The sequence below is a fragment of the Salvelinus alpinus genome, chromosome 24 (assembly GCF_045679555.1).
Source record: "Salvelinus alpinus chromosome 24, SLU_Salpinus.1, whole genome shotgun sequence".
NCBI lineage: Eukaryota > Metazoa > Chordata > Actinopteri > Salmoniformes > Salmonidae > Salvelinus > Salvelinus alpinus.
Genome location: NC_092109.1, coordinates 14,989,780 through 15,009,417, shown reverse-complemented (window position 1 = coordinate 15,009,417; position 19,638 = coordinate 14,989,780). Strand labels below are relative to the sequence as shown.

The 19,638-nt window shown below is 42.7% G+C and overlaps 1 protein-coding gene across 1 annotated transcript in view; it reads right to left on the bottom strand.

Annotated features, from left to right (window-relative positions):
* LOC139552212 (collagen alpha-2(I) chain-like) overlaps nucleotides 1-19,280 on the bottom strand; it is a 149,095-nt gene extending 129,815 nt beyond the window's left edge. The window contains exon 1 of the mRNA XM_071363716.1: nucleotides 18,870-19,280. Within this exon, the coding sequence (XP_071219817.1) occupies nucleotides 18,870-18,993 (124 nt within the window). The 5' untranslated portion in view covers nucleotides 18,994-19,280. The remainder of the gene's footprint in view (nucleotides 1-18,869) is intronic.
* Nucleotides 19,281-19,638: the final 358 nt, after the last annotated feature.

Below are 19,638 nucleotides of genomic sequence, written 5' to 3'. Positions count from 1 at the left end.
TTGAAAGTTTCTTCAAGTGTAGTTGCAAAAACCATCAAGCGCTATGATGAAACTGGATCTCATGAAAACTGCCACATGAAAGGAAGACCCAGAGTTACCTCTGCTGCAGAGGATAAATTCATTAGTTACCAGCCTCAGAAATAAATGCTTCACAGAATTCAAGTAACAGATACATCTCAACATCAACTGTTCAGAGGAGACTCCATGAATCAGGCCTTCACGCTCGAATTGCTGCAAAGAAACCACTAGCAAAGGACAGCAATAAGGAGAGACTTGCTTGGGCCAAGAAACACGAGCAATGTGATTTTTGTTTCCAACCGCCGTGTTTTTGTGAGAAGCACAGTAGGTAAACGGATGATCTCCGCATGTGTGGTTCCCACCGTGAAGCTTGGAGGAGGAGGTGTGATGGTGTGGGGGTGTTTTGCTGGTGACAGTCTGTGATTTATGGAGGTGTGTTGGGTCATTGTCCTGTTGAAAAACAAATGATAGTCCCACTAAGCGCAAACCAGATGGGATGGCGTATCACTGCAGAATGCTGTGGTAGCCATGCTGGTTAAGTGTGCCTTGAATTCTAAACAGTGTGTATAATATACAGTACTAGTCAAAAGTTAGGACACACCTACTCATTCAAGGGTTTTTCTTTATTTTTACTATTATATATATATATATGTTGTAGAATAATAGTGAAGACATCAAAACTATGAAATAACACATATGGAATTATGTAGTAACCATAAAAGTGTTAAACAAATCAAAATAGATTTTAGGTTCTTTCTTTAAAGTATGACTGAGATGGTTTGGGATTGGACCGCAGAGTGAAGGAAAAGCAGCCAACAATTGCTCAGCATATGTGGGAACTCCTTCAAGACTGTTGGAAAAGCATTTCAGGTGAGACTGGTTGAGATAATGCCAAGAGTGTGTGTGCAAAGCTGTCATCAAGGCAAAGGGCGGCTACTTTGAAGAACCTAAAATCTATTTTGATTTGTTTAACACTTTTATGGTTACTACATAATTCCATATGTGTTATTTCATAGTTTTGATGTCTTCACTATTATTCTACAACATATATATATATATAATAGTAAAAATAAAGAAAAACCCTTGAATGAGTAGGTGTGTCCTAACTTTTGACTAGTACTGTATATTATACACACTGTTTAGAATTCAAGGCACACTTAACCAGCATGGCTACCACAGCATTCTGCAGTGATACGCCATCCCATCTGGTTTGCGCTTAGTGGGACTATCATTTGTTTTTCAACAGGACAATGACCCAACACACCTCCAAGCTGTGTAAGGGCTATTTGACCAAGAAGGAGAGTGATGGAGTGCTGCATCAGATGACCTGGCCTCCACAATCACTCGACCTCAACCCAATTGAGATGGTTTGGGATTGGACCGCAGAGTGAAGGAAAAGCAGCCAACAATTGCTCAGCATATGTGGGAACTCCTTCAAGACTGTTGGAAAAGCATTTCAGGTGAGACTGGTTGAGATAATGCCAAGAGTGTGTGTGCAAAGCTGTCATCAAGGCAAAGGGCGGCTACTTTGAAGAACCTAAAATCTATTTTGATTTGTTTAACACTTTTATGGTTACTACATAATTCCATATGTGTTATTTCATAGTTTTGATGTCTTCACTATTATTCTACAACATATATATATATATAATAGTAAAAATAAAGAAAAACCCTTGAATGAGTAGGTGTGTCCTAACTTTTGACTAGTACTGTATATTATACACACTGCCCTGAGATGACACAGTGGAACATTTGATCCGTGTCATTCTGTACCAAGCCACCTCAATCATGACAGACTGGCAGAACCACAGCAATCAGAGCAGGTTTGGCTCCTCATTTAGAATGAAAGGAGCTCCAGGAAGAGGTGACTCACTTCCTGATGCAAGGTTTCAGCAAATACTTATGGGGCATTTAATCAAGCTCTACAGGTAATTTGCCCCGGGGCAAATTATGCAGATTGGGGTGTTAACAACCTACAAATACAAAGGTATTAGTTTCCATTTGACTAGGTCATGATCAGCCCTGAGCAAAAACACATTGACACCTAGTTGATGAAATCAACGGAAATCAACGGACAGTGTTTATATGTCCTGCACTAGTATTGGATTATCTCATGGTCTATACAGCTCAAGTCATGATTGCAGCCACAGGTACCAGCAGAAGTCTTTGAATTTCCAACAATTGATTTGCCCTCCTCCTCTTCTGTACTTTCCCTGAAATATAATTTGTTACACTATCCTTCAACTTTCATTTGTCACCATCTGCTATAACCATCCACAGCTGAGTGCCATTTTTTCCAGCGATTAGAATGAGCCAACGACTAAGGCCAATTGTTAAAGGCTGATACTGTACATTTATAAACTGCAAACTGAGGTTTGGCAAAATCAAAAACGATTTGGATTTGGATTAAGGAGGAAAAGAAGGAAAACGTCTTAAAGGCAGAGCCAAGGGGGGAGAAGTGAAGTATTTTCCCAAAAGAGAGAAAGGGGAATTTCTCCCAGCCATGGACGAGATCCCAGGTTATAAAAGCTAAAATACCTGTGCTGTGTTTCACCGCTTGACTTGAAGCAGGATACAATGAGGAGCGTTTAACGATGGCAGACTCTGGAAGCCGTGACACAGACACCTTACAGACCATCCCCAGCCTCAACCTTAACCTCAAAAGCCCTTTGGAAATATAAACTTACTATCCAATAACGAGACACTTCAGAGGGCAGTGCCCAATTGGCTGTTTCGTGAGGTTAACTATCAGGCCGACACTGACTGAAAAGTGGGCTCTGAACAACAAACTAAAATTTGACAGAAATATACGAATTATGTGTAAATCTGAAATCTGAAGAACCAAAATCTATAGAAAATAATTAGTCTGTGTGCAAATATGAGCCAACAAAGTTTGCTCAACATCCCAAGTTATGAACAAACTGTTTTTATCGCAGCTCTTAGGGGGTCTTTAAAGTATGACTGAACTCGCTCCACAGTATGATGACAAAGTTCAAAATTCTCTACAAGTCTTTCACACACACGCTGAGTTGAACCCTCCTTAAAAATATATAAATATATATATATTTAAGAGTGACAGAGGTAGTAATCCAACCCCCCCTGGCCTTCTACAAGTCTGAATGGTGTGTTTCTAAACAACCAAGGTTTGGTGGAAAATGACTGAGCTTATAGACTTGCCAAAGCTTTCAGCGGAATGTTCCTCAGGACAATAAAAAGGGTTTCCTTTTGACAATCTTCCTTTTAGGAGAAAGAAAGTCTAAAAACGCACCAGTCAACACTTGTCTAGGTCTGTGTCTGAACTCAACCCTTTGGATATTCATCTGAGGACAACAAGGGAAGTGGATAGAGAGGGGAAAGTGGCTTCAGGTCAAATTCCCTGCTATTTTGGTGCAGGAATTAATAGAGTTAATTACAAGGTTATGAGGGTCTATAGTTGGCAGGCAGAGCTGTACAGCTTAACAATGCAGACGTGGTGTCATTGATTTTTGACAATCAAATAAATGGTACCAATTTTTCAATGTGAAGCAGAATAATGACAAAAACATACAACAAGGGAATGGTCCGCACGGTCTAAGTAAATTAATCCCACATCCAAAAATCCAGGCAGGCCTCTTCATACAATAGGTGCACCACACAAATCTGGAATCTTTTCTTTGGAAATATATATATTTTTCTCACACAGTTCCAATCATAATTCATGATTCCCAATCATCGTCCCTTTGGTAGTTCATAGTTTGACTGAACCTGAAGGTGTTGAACTTGAGACGCAAAGGAAGCAAATGAGAAGCTGTGATGGCAGCAGTAGAACATTAGCTTATTCTGTTGTGGAGAGGCAGGGCAGGAGGGGAGGTTAAGGTAGCATAGTCAGGGTTTCAAGAGGGACATTCCATGTTATCCATCAGTGTAACGTCTCTCGTCGGAAGGCATGGACCAAAACGCAGCGTGGTAAGTGTTCATGATTCTTTATTACTCAAAAACACTCGAACAAAATAACAAAGTGAAAAAACGGAACAGTTCTGTCAGGTGCAGACACTAAACAGAAAATAACTCCCCACAAAACCCAAATGGAAAATCACAACTTATATATGATCCCCATTCAAAAACAACGATAGACAGCTGCCTCTGATTGGGAACCACACATGGCAAAAACAACAAAGAAATAGAAAACATAGAATCTCCCACCCGAGTCACACCCTGACCTAACCAAACAGAGAATAAATAAGGATCTCTAAGGTCAGGGCGGGACAATCAGATCCCTGTCCCATCCTGCAATGTGTCTTTCCGTTAGCAAGGTGAGCCCAAGGTCATCCAGGATAATGTTAACCTAGAAAGGCTTTTTCAATAATATTCCTAGTTAGTGAATGTGCATTTAATGTGCATTAGCTGAAGTATAAGAACACAAATATATCACAATACTGATGTATCAATAACCAATGGTGTGCGTGTTAGCAAGAATGCACACAACTGTTAGAAACCTTTGCGAATGCTAATACCCATATTTTCCAGGAAAAAGTACGGGAACTTGAAATGCACTTGGAAAGTGCAGAGAAAATCAAAAGGCATGTTTTTTTAATAGATGTGAGCATGTTACCGTGCTGCAGTCTGCAAAGCACCCTCCCCCCATGGGACAGAGTACATCTATCTCAACCCCACATTCTCCGGCCGCAGACCAGATGAGAGGGGATAGAGGCTACATCCCATTTGGAGATCTCCCCAGATCCTCAAAAAGTTCTACAGCTGCACCATCGAGAGCATCCTGACCCGGTTGCATCACTGCCTGGTATGGTAACTGCTTGGCATTTGACCGTAAGGCGCTACAGAAGGTAGTGCATACGGCCCAGTACATCACTGGGTCCAAGCTTCCCGCCATCCAGGACCTATATAATAGGTAGTGTCAGAGGAAAGCCCAAAAAATTGTCAGAGACTCCAGTCACCCAGGTCATAGACTGTTTTCTCTGCTACCGCACGGCAAGCGGTACCAGAGCGCCAAGTCTAGGACCAAAAGGCTCCTTAACAGCTTCTACCCTCAAGCCATAAGACTGCTGAACAATTAATCAAATGGCCACCGGACTATTTACATTGACACTCCCACCCCATTTGTTTTTTACACTAATGCTACTTGCTGTTTATTATCTATGCATAGTCCCATAGTCACTTCACCCCTACCTACATGTACAAATTACCTCGACTAACCTGTACCCCTGCACATTGACTCAGTACCGGTACTCCCTGTATAAAGCCTCGTTATTGTTATTTTATTGTGTTACTTTCTAATTATTTTTTACTTTAGTTTATTTGGTAAATAGTTTCTTAACTCTTTCTTGACCTGCACTGTTGGTTAAGGGCTTGTAATTAAGCATTTCACAGTAAGGTCTACACATGTTGTATTCGGCGCATGTGACAAATAAAGTTTGATTTGAGTCCACAGGTAGTCCCCAAAGTTAGGTTCTAGCCACATGAACAGCACCTGTGGAAGTCTAAAAGCTATAAAGTCCACTAAACTACTAAAATATCAAATATGGGGAGAAATGAATGTGCAAACAGAGATGGTGCAAAACCATTGCTGGTGCAGTGTGTCTAACATACCAGTTAGAAAAACAAGGCTGGAAAGGGTGGGAGGGCTGTAACTTGGTGTTTAACATCAGATGGAAAAGCCAGATAGGGAGCAGTGGAACAGCCCTGGGAGTTGGTCTCCATGGTAATGATCGTGTTGGAACCTAGGAGGAGAAACACATCTAAATTGGAATGGGAAAGGGGGGCAGAGACGGCTGTGTGTTGGACTGCACAAAGACCACCAGAAGTCAGTATTCAAGAATTTAACTTTATACAGCTTTCAAGGAAAACCAAACGCTTTCAAAGAAAGAAATACATCCCTATTGCCTAAGCAAATAATTATGGGGCTTTAATTTAATCAGGGAGCGTTAGATCTCGGTTTCACCAGTAAAATGTGTATTTAGTTTAACCTTTATGGTTTATTGATTTATTTTCACAGCTTGTTAACTGTGAAATGCATACCTGAAGACTATCAAAACAGATTGCAGATTTCATCACTGGATTACAAAACTTAATAATATCACTTGGTTTCTCCTTACACATTTACTAGAGTCAGTCTGTTCTGACAGACTACTGTGTCTTCATTTCTAGTTTCAACATGTGTGTTTCTGAATAGGACAGTCTACAAGGGAAACCCATGAGTGCCCTCTGGGAATGATGCCATGACGTTGCTTCTTGCTACAGTATCATTGTCTCAGACACATGCTGCTGCTCCAGTCAACATTACACTCACCTGCTGTGCTCTACTGTACCAGAGTGTACTGTACTGTACAAGCTGTTCGACATAAGAACAGAGGAGATGAAAAAAGCACGTAACCGATTTTAAGTGTCTTTCACCTCTCCCACTTCACTGTTTCTGGATGTTGACATTTCAGGGCACTCTCTGTTTTTTACCTACTCAAGACCATTTGTGACCGATTTCAGGAAACTAGGCCCATTTCGTGGGTCACTACTTCACACGAGAGCCATTTGAACATTTAAACTCAGCAAAAAAAGAAACGTCCCTTTTTCAGGACCCTGTCTTTCAAAGATAATTCGTAAAAATCCAAATAACTTCACATATCTTCATTGTAAAGGGTTTAAACACTGTTTCCCATGCTTGTTCAATGAACCATAAACAATTAATGAACATGCACCTGTGGAACGGTCGTGAAGACACTAACAGCTTACAGACGGCAGGCAATTAAGGTCACACTTATGAAAACTTAGGACACTAAAGATACCTTTCTACTGACTCTGAAAAACACCAAAAGAAAGATGCCCAGGGTCCCTGCTCATCTGCGTGAATATGCCTTAGGCATGCTGCAAGGAAGCATGTGGACTGCAGATGTGGCCAGGGCAATAAATTGCAATGTCCGTACTGTGAGATGCCTAAGACAGCGCTACAGGGAGACAGGACGGACAGCTGATCGTCCTCGCAGTGGCAGACCACGTGTAACAACACCTGCACAGGATTGGTACATCCGAACATCATACCTGCGGGACAGGTACAGGATGGCAACAACAACTGCCCGAGTTACACCAGGAACGCACAATCCCTCCATCAGTGCTCAGACTATCCGCAATAGGCTGAGAGAGGCTGGACTGAGGGCTTGTAGGCCTGTTGTAAGGCAGGTCCTCACCAGACATCACCGGCAACAACGTTGCCTATGGGCACAAACCCACCGTCGCTGGACCAGACAGGACTGGCAAAATGTGTTCTTCACTGACGAGTCGCGGTTTTGTCTCACCAGGGGTGATGATCGGATTTGCGTTTATTGTCGAAGGAATGAGCGTTACACCAAGGCCTGTACTCTGTGGAGTGGGATCAATTTGGAGGTGGAGGGTCCGTCATGGTCTGGGGCGGTGTGTCACAGCATCATCGGACTGAGCTTGTTGTCATTGCAGGCAATCTCAACGCTGTGCTTTACAGGGAAGACATCCTCCTACCTCATGTGGTACCCTTCCTGCAGGCTCATCCTGACCCTCCAGCATGACAATGCCACCTGTCACACCCTGACCATAGAGAGCCCTTGGGGTTCTCTATGGTGCAATAGGTCAGAGCGTGACTAGGGGGTGTTCTAGTCTTGAATTTCAATGTTGGTGTGAGTATGATTCCCAATTGGAGGCAGCTGATGATCGTTTCCTCTAATTGGGGATCATACTTAGTGTGGTCCTTTTCCCACCTGCGTTTGTGGGATATTGTTTCGTTTTGGTTTAGTGCTATGTGCGCTACGTACTTCAAGTTAATTTATTCTTTGTTGTTTTTTGAAGGTTCACTTTAATAAATATGTGGAACTCTACTCACGCTGCGCCTTGGTCCGCTCATTATGTATACGACGAATGTGACACCACCAGCCATACTGCTCGTTCTGGGCGTGATTTCCTACAAGACAGGAATGTCAGTGTTCTGCCATGGCCAGCGAAGAGCCCAGATCTCAATCCCATTGAGCACGTCTGGGACCTGTTGGATCGGAGGATGAGGGCTAAGGCCATTCCCCCCAGAAATGTCCGGGAACTTGCAGGTGCCTTGGTGGAAGAGTGGGGTAACATCTCACAGCAAGAACTGGCAAATCTGGTGCAGTCCATGAGGAGGAGATGCACTGGAGTACTTAATGCAGCTGGTGGCCACACCAGATACTGACTGTTACTTTTGATTTTGACCCCCCCCCCTTTGTTCAGGGACACATTATTCCATTTCTGTTAGTCACATGCCTGTGGAACTTGTTCAGTTTATGTCTCAGTTGTTGAATCTTGTTATGTTCATACAAATATTTACACATGTTAAGTTTGCTGAAAATAAACGCAGTTGACAGTGAGAGGACGCTTCTTTTTTCTTCCTGAGATTGGCTGAGATAATGAGTGGGCTGGACATGCCGAGAGAGGAGTTTGAATTGGTCTGCCATTCAGAAGGCTTCTGTCTACTTGAGCTGGTCAGTTTGTGATGGTAATCCTGTCGAACACGGCTTTTAAAAAAAGATTATTGTGTAGTGGAGCTGCATAAGTGTTGCTCTCCACTTTCTGGTGTGTTAAGTTTTGAAATCAGAGGAATTAGAGTATGAAAGCTGAAGAGATGGAGAAAACACCTGTTTCCGGATTACATATTCATACTAAGAGCAACCGTGGCATGGCATCTGTGACAGGGAGACGCGTCCATCATGCATGATGAAGTATACGGGTAAGATAGTCTAGCTAGCTACATTTTCAGATATTACACGTTTCAGACAGAAAGTGGTTTAATTTCAAGCTAAAGTGTACTGTTAGCTAGCTAGCTAACGTTAGCTGGCTGGCTCCCTAGCTAATGTTACGTGTATGACGTTATTATTTGTATACCAGAACTGTTTGCTTTGCTAGTCAGAGCCTAATGTTAGCTAGCTAACATTGAACCTGGTTGGTTAGCTCCCAGCAGATTCATGCAGGGTAGTAACGGCATGATTTGGCACTATGTTCATTGTTGTTTAACTAGCTAACGTTAGCTGGCTAGCTCGTTAGCTAACGTTATGTGACATGTGTGATCTTACACATTGTTTACCTAGTTAGGTTCATTGTTTACCTAGCTAGCTAGTTACATGTCTTAAGCTATAGTGTACAGCACACGTTGAATATGGCCGGTGCCAGTAAACGTCGGCAAAAATGCGTAATGAAATTTTTGCCAGCAGGACTGGTTAGCCAGTTTTCATGTTATCCAAAGGTAAACAAATCATCAGCCAGAGCGTCAAGAGAGCGCTCTGAACGCTCCGAGAAAACGAGATGGGTGGGGCGAAAGCTTAAGAGGGTGTGAACGATGGGTGTAGACCAAGAAGAGCTCTTCACTAGATACCAAAACATTCAAAGGCCATTATCTCAAAAGTGAGTTTACAAATGTATCAACTTTCAAAGCAGAATGACTTTCCCATTGTTCCTCAAAATTGCAGTGAATGATATACCCCTTTCCCCCCTCTGATAACCAGGTGGTGAATCGCATCTCTGCATGTCTGGCAGACATATCAGTGTGGATGACGGATCACCACCTCAAGCTGAACCTCGGCAAGACGGAGCTGCTCTTCCTCCCGGGGAAGGACTGCCCGTTCCATAATCTCGCCATCACGGTTGACAACTCCATTGTGTCCTCCTCCCAGAGTGCTAAGAACCTTGGCGTGATCCTGGACAACACCCTGTCGTTCTCAACTAACATCAAGGCGGTGACCCGTTCCTGTAGGTTCATGCTCTACAACATTCGCAGAGTACGACCCTGCCTCACGCAGGAAGCGGCGCAGGTCCTAATCCAGGCACTTGTCATCTCCCGTCTGGATTACTGCAACTCGCTGTTGGCTGGGCTCCCTGCCTGTGCCATTAAACCCCTACAACTCATCCAGAACGCCGCAGCCCGTCTGGTGTTCAACTTTCCCAAGTTCTCTCACGTCACCCCGCTCCTCCGCTCTCTCCACTGGCTTCCAGTTGAAGCTCGCATCCGCTACAAGACCATGGTGCTTGCCTACGGAGCTGTGAGGGGAACGGCACCTCCGTACCTTCAGGCTCTGATCAGGCCCTACACCCAAACAAGGGCACTGCGTTCATCCACCTCTGGCCTGCTCGCCTCCCTACCTCTGAGGAAGTACAGTTCCCGCTCAGCCCAGTCAAAACTGTTCGCTGCTCTGGCACCCCAATGGTGGAACAAACTCCCTCACGACGCCAGGTCAGCGGAGTCAATCACCACCTTCCGGAGACACCTGAAACCCCACCTCTTTAAGGAATACCTAGGATAGGATAAAGTAATCCTTCTAACCCCCCCCCCCCTTAAAAGAGTTAGATGCACTATTGTAAAGTGGTTGTTCCACTGGATATCATAAGGTGAATGCACCAATTTGTAAGTCGCTCTGGATAAGAGCGTCTGCTAAATGACTTAAATGTAAATGTAATACCATTTTGTAGCTCTGAGTCTCTACTTTTATCCAATGTATAAAAAAAACACCCTTTCAAATTTAGCTACATAGGACCAAATCCAGGTGGTGAGTCATTTAATTTAATTTAATCTCCCCTGAAATCCCAGTGACCTGGTAGATGCTCGTCTGCCCTCATAACAGCTGACAATGTCTGGCTAAGGTCTTCGTTATCAAGTAGGGCACCGTATAAGGGGGTAACACAACCCCAAAGTTGCACTGACAAGGCCGTTTGAGTGCTTGTAAAACATCTTGTAAAGATTTTTACAAGGTTTGGCCTATGCCGGCCATCGGCTGAAGGCTGTCACGATGCTGACCCCAGAAGCATGTTCATTTCATCGTGTTGCTCTTCAGGGAACTAGTAAAACCATGACCCCTGGCAGGCAGGTCGTACCAGTCCAGGGGTCCCATGCCATACAGCGAGACCATACAGCAAGACCCCTTCCCTCACACTCCGTCTGTTGCACTCCGTCCTGTCAGGTCAATATAAGACATTTCCCTAAGAATTAACCCTCAACACTATTCCAAACTGTTGAAATTCTAAATTCAAGGGTAGTGCTGTACCTACCACAAGCCTTGAAAACATCTCCTTGGTTGAAGAGAATGGGATGAACGCTGAAATAGCTAAGACTTTTGTGTAATGGACATATGGAAATAGCATACAATCCATCTCCGAGGGACCCTGTCTTCACTCTGTTTCATGTGACCCCCCCAAAAAAGGGTTAATTCCTCCGAATGACATTGTCATAGAGTCTGTCTCTGTATAACGTTGTGTAATGGTGCTGGCGGTGGAGATGCTGGTGGTTTTCTCCTCACATCTGTCAACAGCACAGAACATAGTCTGTTACATCACACTCACCAAATCAGTGGCACTGAGAGGGACAGTTTCTTTTAACAATGACAGGGATCCAATCGGTCATGTCCTCCTTCAGCAAAACATTCGCAGACGTCTTTAGTGAGGGAGACAGAATGTTAGTAACTTTTTGAAGTATGTGAATTAAAGGGGTCGTTGCTTGACATGAGGTCATGGCACACAGAGCCATCTATCAACTGTGGAGGGAATTCATCATTTACAGTCTGAATGATTGGCTGGCGCTGATGGTGGCAATGAGGACACATTTGGGAGTCAGGGTGTGCATCCAGCGGACGGGTGAACTCAGTCATTCTGGGCTCCATCTTAATGAAAGGGTACGGGGTCTTTTGTAGTGGAGCCATTTGGTACATCCAGACTACATTAATTTACTAGAGCTTCAACAAAACAAGAAAAGCGTCTCAGTGATGCAGTTTATCACATCCGTCCTCACAAAACCCCATATGTCACAAACACACACAGTTCTACACAAAGACAGACAAATTAATATACACACTCGAACATGCGCACACACAATCACCCAAGAACATAGTAAAAAACCCTTGTTAAAATACCTTGTTGTGGGGCTGTTTTGATGAAATTGACACAGCTCCGGGCTCCACCATGAAAAGGGACCAGTCAATGATGGAGCCCCATCCACAAGCTAAACACCTCCAAAGTCTTTAACAGGCCTTGAGCTTCTGGCCGCTTTGCTCAACCCTGCCGGTCACGACCCCGCTGAGAGCATGCGACATGCAGAACTGAGCAGGGACTTCAACACAAATCAATCAGCCTAAAGTAAACAATAAGCTTAACGTGTCCTGACAGAGACACGGGAGGAATTTCAGAGAAAGAACATGGTTCATGTGAGGAAACCAAGGAAGAAAAAAGATAAAAATAAAAAACAACGCCAAGGTGTACTTATGCTGCTCCCTCTGGCTGTCCTCCGTTGGACGTGTGAAGTTCCGTTTGTTAAAACAGTCTTTTACCTCAGGTCCTTCATCAATCAAGATCAGTCAAAAGCAAAATGAAGATAGAGATCCGCACATTTACTGTACATCAGAGTGAAGGACACTTATTAACATGTCACAAGCCTTTCGTTTGATCTTATTCGCAAACTAGCATGTTGAATGTTGATTTTGGCAACCGGGCTAGACCTGGCTGGCAAGACATGGCTTCTAAAAAATAAATGACATAAGAAGAAGAATCTAAATCCCCCTGGATCCTCAGATGGATTGCAGTCAAAACTTCTGAAGATTTGATGGGACTGTTGAACGCCTCCTCGCGAGTGATAAGACAAAGATGACCGACGTGTCAGAATCATTGTTTAGAATGACACTTGTAAAGATGTTGATGAGTCAAAAACCACAACTTGAAACTCTGTAGAATGTTATCTGATCCCACCTGTAGTCCCATCCAATGGCATACTTGAGGCAGATTAAAGAGGAACATGAATGGCATGTTTAACCCTAATAGGGCAGGGGAGAGTGGTGTATTTATTTTCAGATTTAGTGCACAGTGATGATGTCAGACAAGGGTCACTGAGAAGCCAGCTGGTCAATGGACCTGAGTGTATGCCAGGAGAAACAGTTTTGTACCGTTGTACTGTGGCTCAAAACGGGAATGTGATGTGTGTATGAGAGAGAGAATGTGTGCGTGTGTGTGTAACCAGCATGAAACAACATTGCATCATCTGGCATCTATTTTGCAGAACATAAATAGCATGTTAGGGCAGTTACACGTCACAGCTGCTCCAGTTAAAACCAGCCGTCTGGCCCCCACACCTTGACTTTAAAAAAATGATGAATTACAATACCGTGATAGTTTTAGGGGGTCCCAGAGGGCATTGTGGTGAAAAGTGAAGTCAGAGCCTGCTATTAGGCACATATCTGCAGCAAGCCTGCCAGGACTGGAGTTTTTCTTGGACACCTGGGCTAGGCTCCCCCTTATTGACTGTAAGTGGAAAGACAGTGTGATTTTTCATGGGGCATACTTTCTCAAATTAAATCAACAGCAGAAGCCAAGTCTTTGGGAGAGGGGGAAGAGAGAGAGAGAAGGAAAAAGAGACAGAGACAGGATGTTTCTGTGCAAATGAGACATTGAAAGAGCAAGAGACAAATTGAGAAAGCTGACTAGGGGAAGACGGAAAGAAAAGAAACATGGGTATGAGAGAAGGGAATACACAGACACAGAAAGAGACAGTGCAAGAAAGGCCCCTGTAGAAGGCATCACATGAGACGCCAGGTGCATTTTGTATAAAATCAAAATAAATCCGCGCATTGTCACTGAGTTATGGCCTTGGTTGCTACCACACTGTTTGGAGTCAACAATAACTGGGTGGACCTCTGAATTGGCAGGTGTTTAACATTTACGAGCCTGCAGAGGAACTCAAGAATGTATTACAAGGGATAAATGGACACAATTGCAGCATGTCAGGTTCATTAAATAACCCTTACCACATTACTCACCTCTATTTTGTTACAGCCTGGTATGTGTTTTGTGGGCTGCACATTGATTATGGAGTGTGTAAAACGAATAACTCTGTTTAACTGATAGACAGAGATAGAAACCCTACTGTTTCAAATTGCCCACTGAGGCCAGGCAAGGTTGTAGCTAATACTTTGCAAAACAGGTTGAACAAAAACACCACAAACATACTGTACACTGGCCTCAGCACCAAACCCTGTGGTACACCCTCTGATTCTCCTGTAGCACACCAACCATCTGAACAAATGACTACTCTGTACAGTATCAACCCACACAATCTACAATCTGTTTCTATTTCTCCTGTAGAAAGATAATGGCCCAGGTTCTTGTCCAGCATATGGCTTGTGCCCATTGGACGACTCCTGATTCTGTTCACAACCCGGTTCACAGCCGAGACTGGACTGCTGGTGGAGGGAGTTAGGTGTGCGTGCCACATTGTGTGTGCCTCTGCCTGGCTCAGCTGGTAATATGCTCCAGACACACTCTCAACACAGCCGCAGCTTGGATCGCGTTTCATTGGATGCAGATGCATGGTTATGGATCTGGCACTATATTGACAATGACATCATAAGATCAACCTGCCAGCAGACATGGTTGGTACCGTTCCTCTGAACTGGTCGTCTGGGGGCGACAGGGAGATGACAATGTGCTAGATAAGTGTTGCGAGCATGCAGACTGGATGAGATCGCAAGAGAAAAATAAACAATATCCTCCTCATTGAGGAACAGGTATTTACAGTGCCTTCAGAAAGTATTCACACCCCTTGACTTTTTTCACATTTTGTTGTGTTACAGCCTGAATTTAAAATAGATTTTTCTACACACGATACCCCATAATGTCAAAGTGGAATTATGTTTTTCAAAACTTTTGTAAATGAATAACAAATCAAAAGCTGAAATGTCTTCAGTCAATAAGTATTCAACCCCTTTGTTATGGCAAGCATAAATAAGTTCAGGAGTAAAAATGTGCTTAACAAGTCACATAATAAACTGTATGGACTCACTCTGTGTGCAATAATAGTGTTTAACCTCTGAAAGATCCCGTAGGATCGGTGCCCTTATACCGTGACGGTTGTTACTAACGTGTGCTAATGTGACTAGAATGACGTTGTAAGTAACAGCAAACTCTCCAGGACATAGACATGTCTTATATGGGCAGAAAGATTACATTCCTGTTAATCTAACTGCACTGTCCAATTTACAGTAGCTATTACAGTGAAAAAATACCATGCTATTGTTTGAGGAGAGTGCACAACAACAACAAAAAATGTATCACGGCAACTGGTTTGATACATTCACCTCTGAAGGTAAATAATATACTTACATTAATTAATCTTGCTCTGATTTGTCATCCTAGGGGTCCCAGAGATAAAATGTGGCATAGTTTTGTTTGATATAATCCATTTTTATATTCAAATGTAGGAACTGCATTCTACAGTTTGAACCCCTGCTGTCTCTGGCTCCACACCCACCCTGTCCGGCCATCTAGATGTGTGAAAGTTAGTGTATAAACTAATGATACATCATGTATGACATTCCTGGGAGTGTGTAAACTTACATTTTGTATTTTGTATCGGCACATTTGGGCAGACTTGATAGAAAATATTGTGCAGTATTGCAATGCTTCACTGGATCAATATGAGACTTTACACACCCACTGCTGACATCTAGTGGCCAAAATCTAAATTGTGCCTAGACTCCTATATTATATTATGGCCTTTCTCTTGCATTTCAAAGATGATGAAAATATATATATAGAAAACACATGTTTTTTTGTTTGTATTATCTTTTACCAGATCTAATGTGTTATATTCTCCTACATTAATTTCATATTTCCACAAACTTCAAAGTGTTTCTTTTCAAATGGTATCAAGAATATGCATATCATTGCTTCAGGTCCTGAGCTACAGGCAGTTAGATTTTGGTAGGTCATTTTAGGCGAATTTGGTTATGACTGTGTCATAACATGTTATAATGCTGGTGTGTTAATCTGGTCCCTCAGTCGAGCAGTGAATTTCAAACACATATTCAACCACAAAGACGAGGGACGTTTTCCAATGCCTCGCAAAGAAGGGCACCTATTGGTAGATGGCTAAAAATAAAAAACTTGGACATTGAATATCCCCTTGAGCACAAAGATACAAGCGTCATTCCTAACTCAGTTACCAGAGAGGCCAATGGTGACTTTAAGACAGTTACAGAGTTTAACGGCTGTGATAGGAGAAAACTGAGGATGGATCAACAACATTGTAGTTACTCCACAATAGTAACCTAATTGACGGAGTGAAAAGAAGGAAGCTTGTACAGAATAAAAAATATTGACTGAGTGAATACAAATTCATCTTTTTCAACTTGCTCGACAACAGATGTTCTACATTCTGAGAATTGCAGTATGCTTTTATGATCTCTGAGGTTCAAAGTAATGGAGCAAGGGTGCTAGTATTCCAAACACGACGAGGACTCAGATATCACAGCTTGAAACTGGCTGAATTAGAGATCCAGAGTAATATCAGAGATAACAACCTGTTTTTGATAGCTCATTTCTTAGATTGAGCGACTACACCGCTCCTCTTTGCCCTAGTCTACTCTGTCATGCCAAACCAGGGCTGGCACTCAAGCCAAACAGACAAATTGCCACTGTAGGAACTTTAATACAAATGCTGTTGAAAAAATGAAGCCGATTTATCAACCCCTGCTGAAAAGACTGCAATCGTGCAGTATGTAATTCATCACAGTTGGAGAGAGTTCAAATATGCACCCGTTGAGTGATTCTTATATGATAGATCATGGAGGGTACCTGCTGGGATGATGTACAGAATCTCCCTGCACACTATAGCGAAGTCTCAAAGGTGTTGTTGCCACCAAAGTCCATCACAACCAGCGCAATTACAGTGCAGACAGCTATACTGTATGAGGTCACCGTCACCGCTTAACGCATTGCTGTGGGTTTAGTCACTTTTGCTATGTCAAAAGGCTATGAAAATAACTCCCACCCGGTGGGATAAACTTATTAGGTTATTGAGCTCAACTATGTTTAGGTCTTCTATGATACTGGTCATCATTCTTAGTATCAACAGAAATAACAAAGCCCCAGGTGAGCCAAGCTATTTTTACTACAGAGTATAATAGTAATACAATCTAAATCAATGAGTAACCACCTCACAAGGCTTATTTATTTGGCTGCCTAGAGTACTATTATCTTAACATTACATAATCACCGGCCTATTCCATGAAAATCTGCACTGTTTAAAGAAAGCTTTCACGCTCTGCCGTCCGCAACGACTCCAGGGACCCCTCTCAAAACATTCAGTAAAAACATTTGACACCGCACTTGGGGCTGGATTCAATCAACATTACCCCAGGATTTGTCTGTCACTTTAACAGTCTAATTCGAGCCTTTAGCTTGGTCTTGTTTTTTCAGACAACTATTTTTGGTCCCTTATGTGGCAACTTAATACGTTCTGAAATCTGTTAGAAATGTATTGTAATGTTTTCTTTTTAATTATAACTGCCTTAATTTAGCTGGACCCCAGGTAGAGTAGCTGCTGCCTTGGCAGGAACTAACAGGAATCTATAATAAATACAAATACAAACTGACCTAAAGATATCTGAGGAAATGTAGTAATAGTACATTTGGAAAATAGTACTGTCACTGATATTGATAGTACTGTCACTGATATTGATAGTACTGTCACTGATATTGATAGTACTGTCACTGATATTGATAGTACTGTCACTGATATTGATAGTACTGTCACTGATATTGATAGTACTGTCACTGATATTGTTGCATATTTCAACAGCTTTCTAGAGCCCAGCTGGCAATGAGCTCTGATCCCCAGTGAGTGCTCCAATAATACAGTACTACTCAGATCCTCTGACTCTAAGGCATCATTAGACGTATGGTAATAGCTGTGAGAGCAATTCAAGAGTTACAGTATCACAAAGCTATGCCAGTGTGTATATGGCCAAAATGTCGAGATAGACAACTGACACATTGAGCCTACCCTATAGCACTAAGGGTTTGAACTGTGTTCGAACGCAATCATCATTTGTCAGTGATGTTCAAACAGTGTGTACCTCATCATACTGTACAAGTGTTGGAAAGCAGTTACTTCACTGTGCTTTGTGTTGAGTCTTCAAGGGATGTTGTCAACCACCTTCATTGCTGTGACTGTTGACAAGTGTCTTGATTTCACCATGTGCCAAGAGCTCTTAAAATCGAGGTTAAAGCTAAGCACAAGCACCCGTTTCAAGAGAGAGGTGGCACAAAAGACAAGATGAGATAAGGGGGTTGGGTACCAGGGGGAGGATCGTTGACAACGATCAATTAGAGACTCCATATCGCACTCTTTTTGGACAGCCTCCTGGCTTACGGTAATAAATAGGACTGATAGTGGAGTTGTCTGCAAGAAGTTCACATGCAGAATGTAATCTAGTAAGGTTCAAGCTGGACAGCCAGGAAATCAGTCCAAGGAGGGTTAATTAATCTTGCCAATGATTATGGCACATTATCAGAGTGTGCTCAAATCTGCTCTGGCTCTAAAGAGCATGCTGTGCTGGAGGTGGCACATAAACATAGCTGATAACAGTATCTAAGTCTACTTAAATACATATAATGCTGGTAAGGGATGTTTCAGAAAAGAGTACATTTTAGAAATAATTCGGAGTGAAATAATTCGGGGTTACTTCAATATAATTGTTCCCAGAAAGAATACAAATGTGATGTGACAAACCTGACAAAGAAGATAAGATAAACAAGAAGCACTTATTCCCACTAAGAAAATTTTCATTAAACATTAGCGGCTCAATGAGGCCCAGAAGTTATATGACAAGAATGTAGAGTCCACTCAATATCGTTCCTTGAATAATTGAATAATTGAGAAATCAATGTATTATGGCAAACAGTAGGCTGGCTAGGTGACAGTCTAAGTTGACTTTACTTACTGCGAGGGACATTTCAAAAGCACTTCGACGTCATAGCTATATGGCCAGGCTTAAAGATACATTCACTCATCAAATGTATTCACACATTATTTCAGCAAACCACATGTCCTTCCTCACCTGTTGGTAGCATCCCCGACCCTGACTCGCCAGGAGAGTCTGTGCGTCCAGCGTCAACAGAGGCAGCGCTGATTTTGAAGAGCACTAGTAGACAACATGTCCACTTTACCACCCAGAACAACATTTCCTTCAATATCAGAACGTTTTAAACTGTTTAAATCAATTAACGTCGAACAATGTATTACTGGTAAATAAATGCGTCCTCAGGTTGATGGGATGGGGAGGCGGAAACATCCAACAGCGCTATGCATTTTTGGTAAAGTCAAACGTTTCCCTTTCACTCAAAACCTCTCACTTATAAATCACTGAAGGTAAAATCACTTCAGTTCTGAGACAAATATGTATATTTCATGAATATAACATTAGCTGAATTGTTTTGAAGATCTCTCTCCAAAAGCATCTGTGGCAACCTCTCCACCTTCTCTCATTCAAGAAGAGCTCGCGCGCAAATACTCCACAGCTTCCCGCCCACCCTCGCGATCCAAGCCAATGAAACCCCTCTAAGGTCCCAACACCTCTGCATCACGCATTTGACAGACTAGGCTAGTGGGAGACCGACAGCTCCCCTCTCCAGGCAAGTGCTTCAGGCAGGATATTCAATTAAAATTGGAGAACAAGTTGTATTGGGAACCGGTCAGGGGCAGACTGGCCATCTGGCATTTTGGGCACATGCCAGATGTGCTGGTCCATTTTTAGCCCAGAGGGCCTGTCTAACTTCGTTTTTTGGGGGGCAAAATGATTATTATCTGGATAATTATGGGGGCCTCAA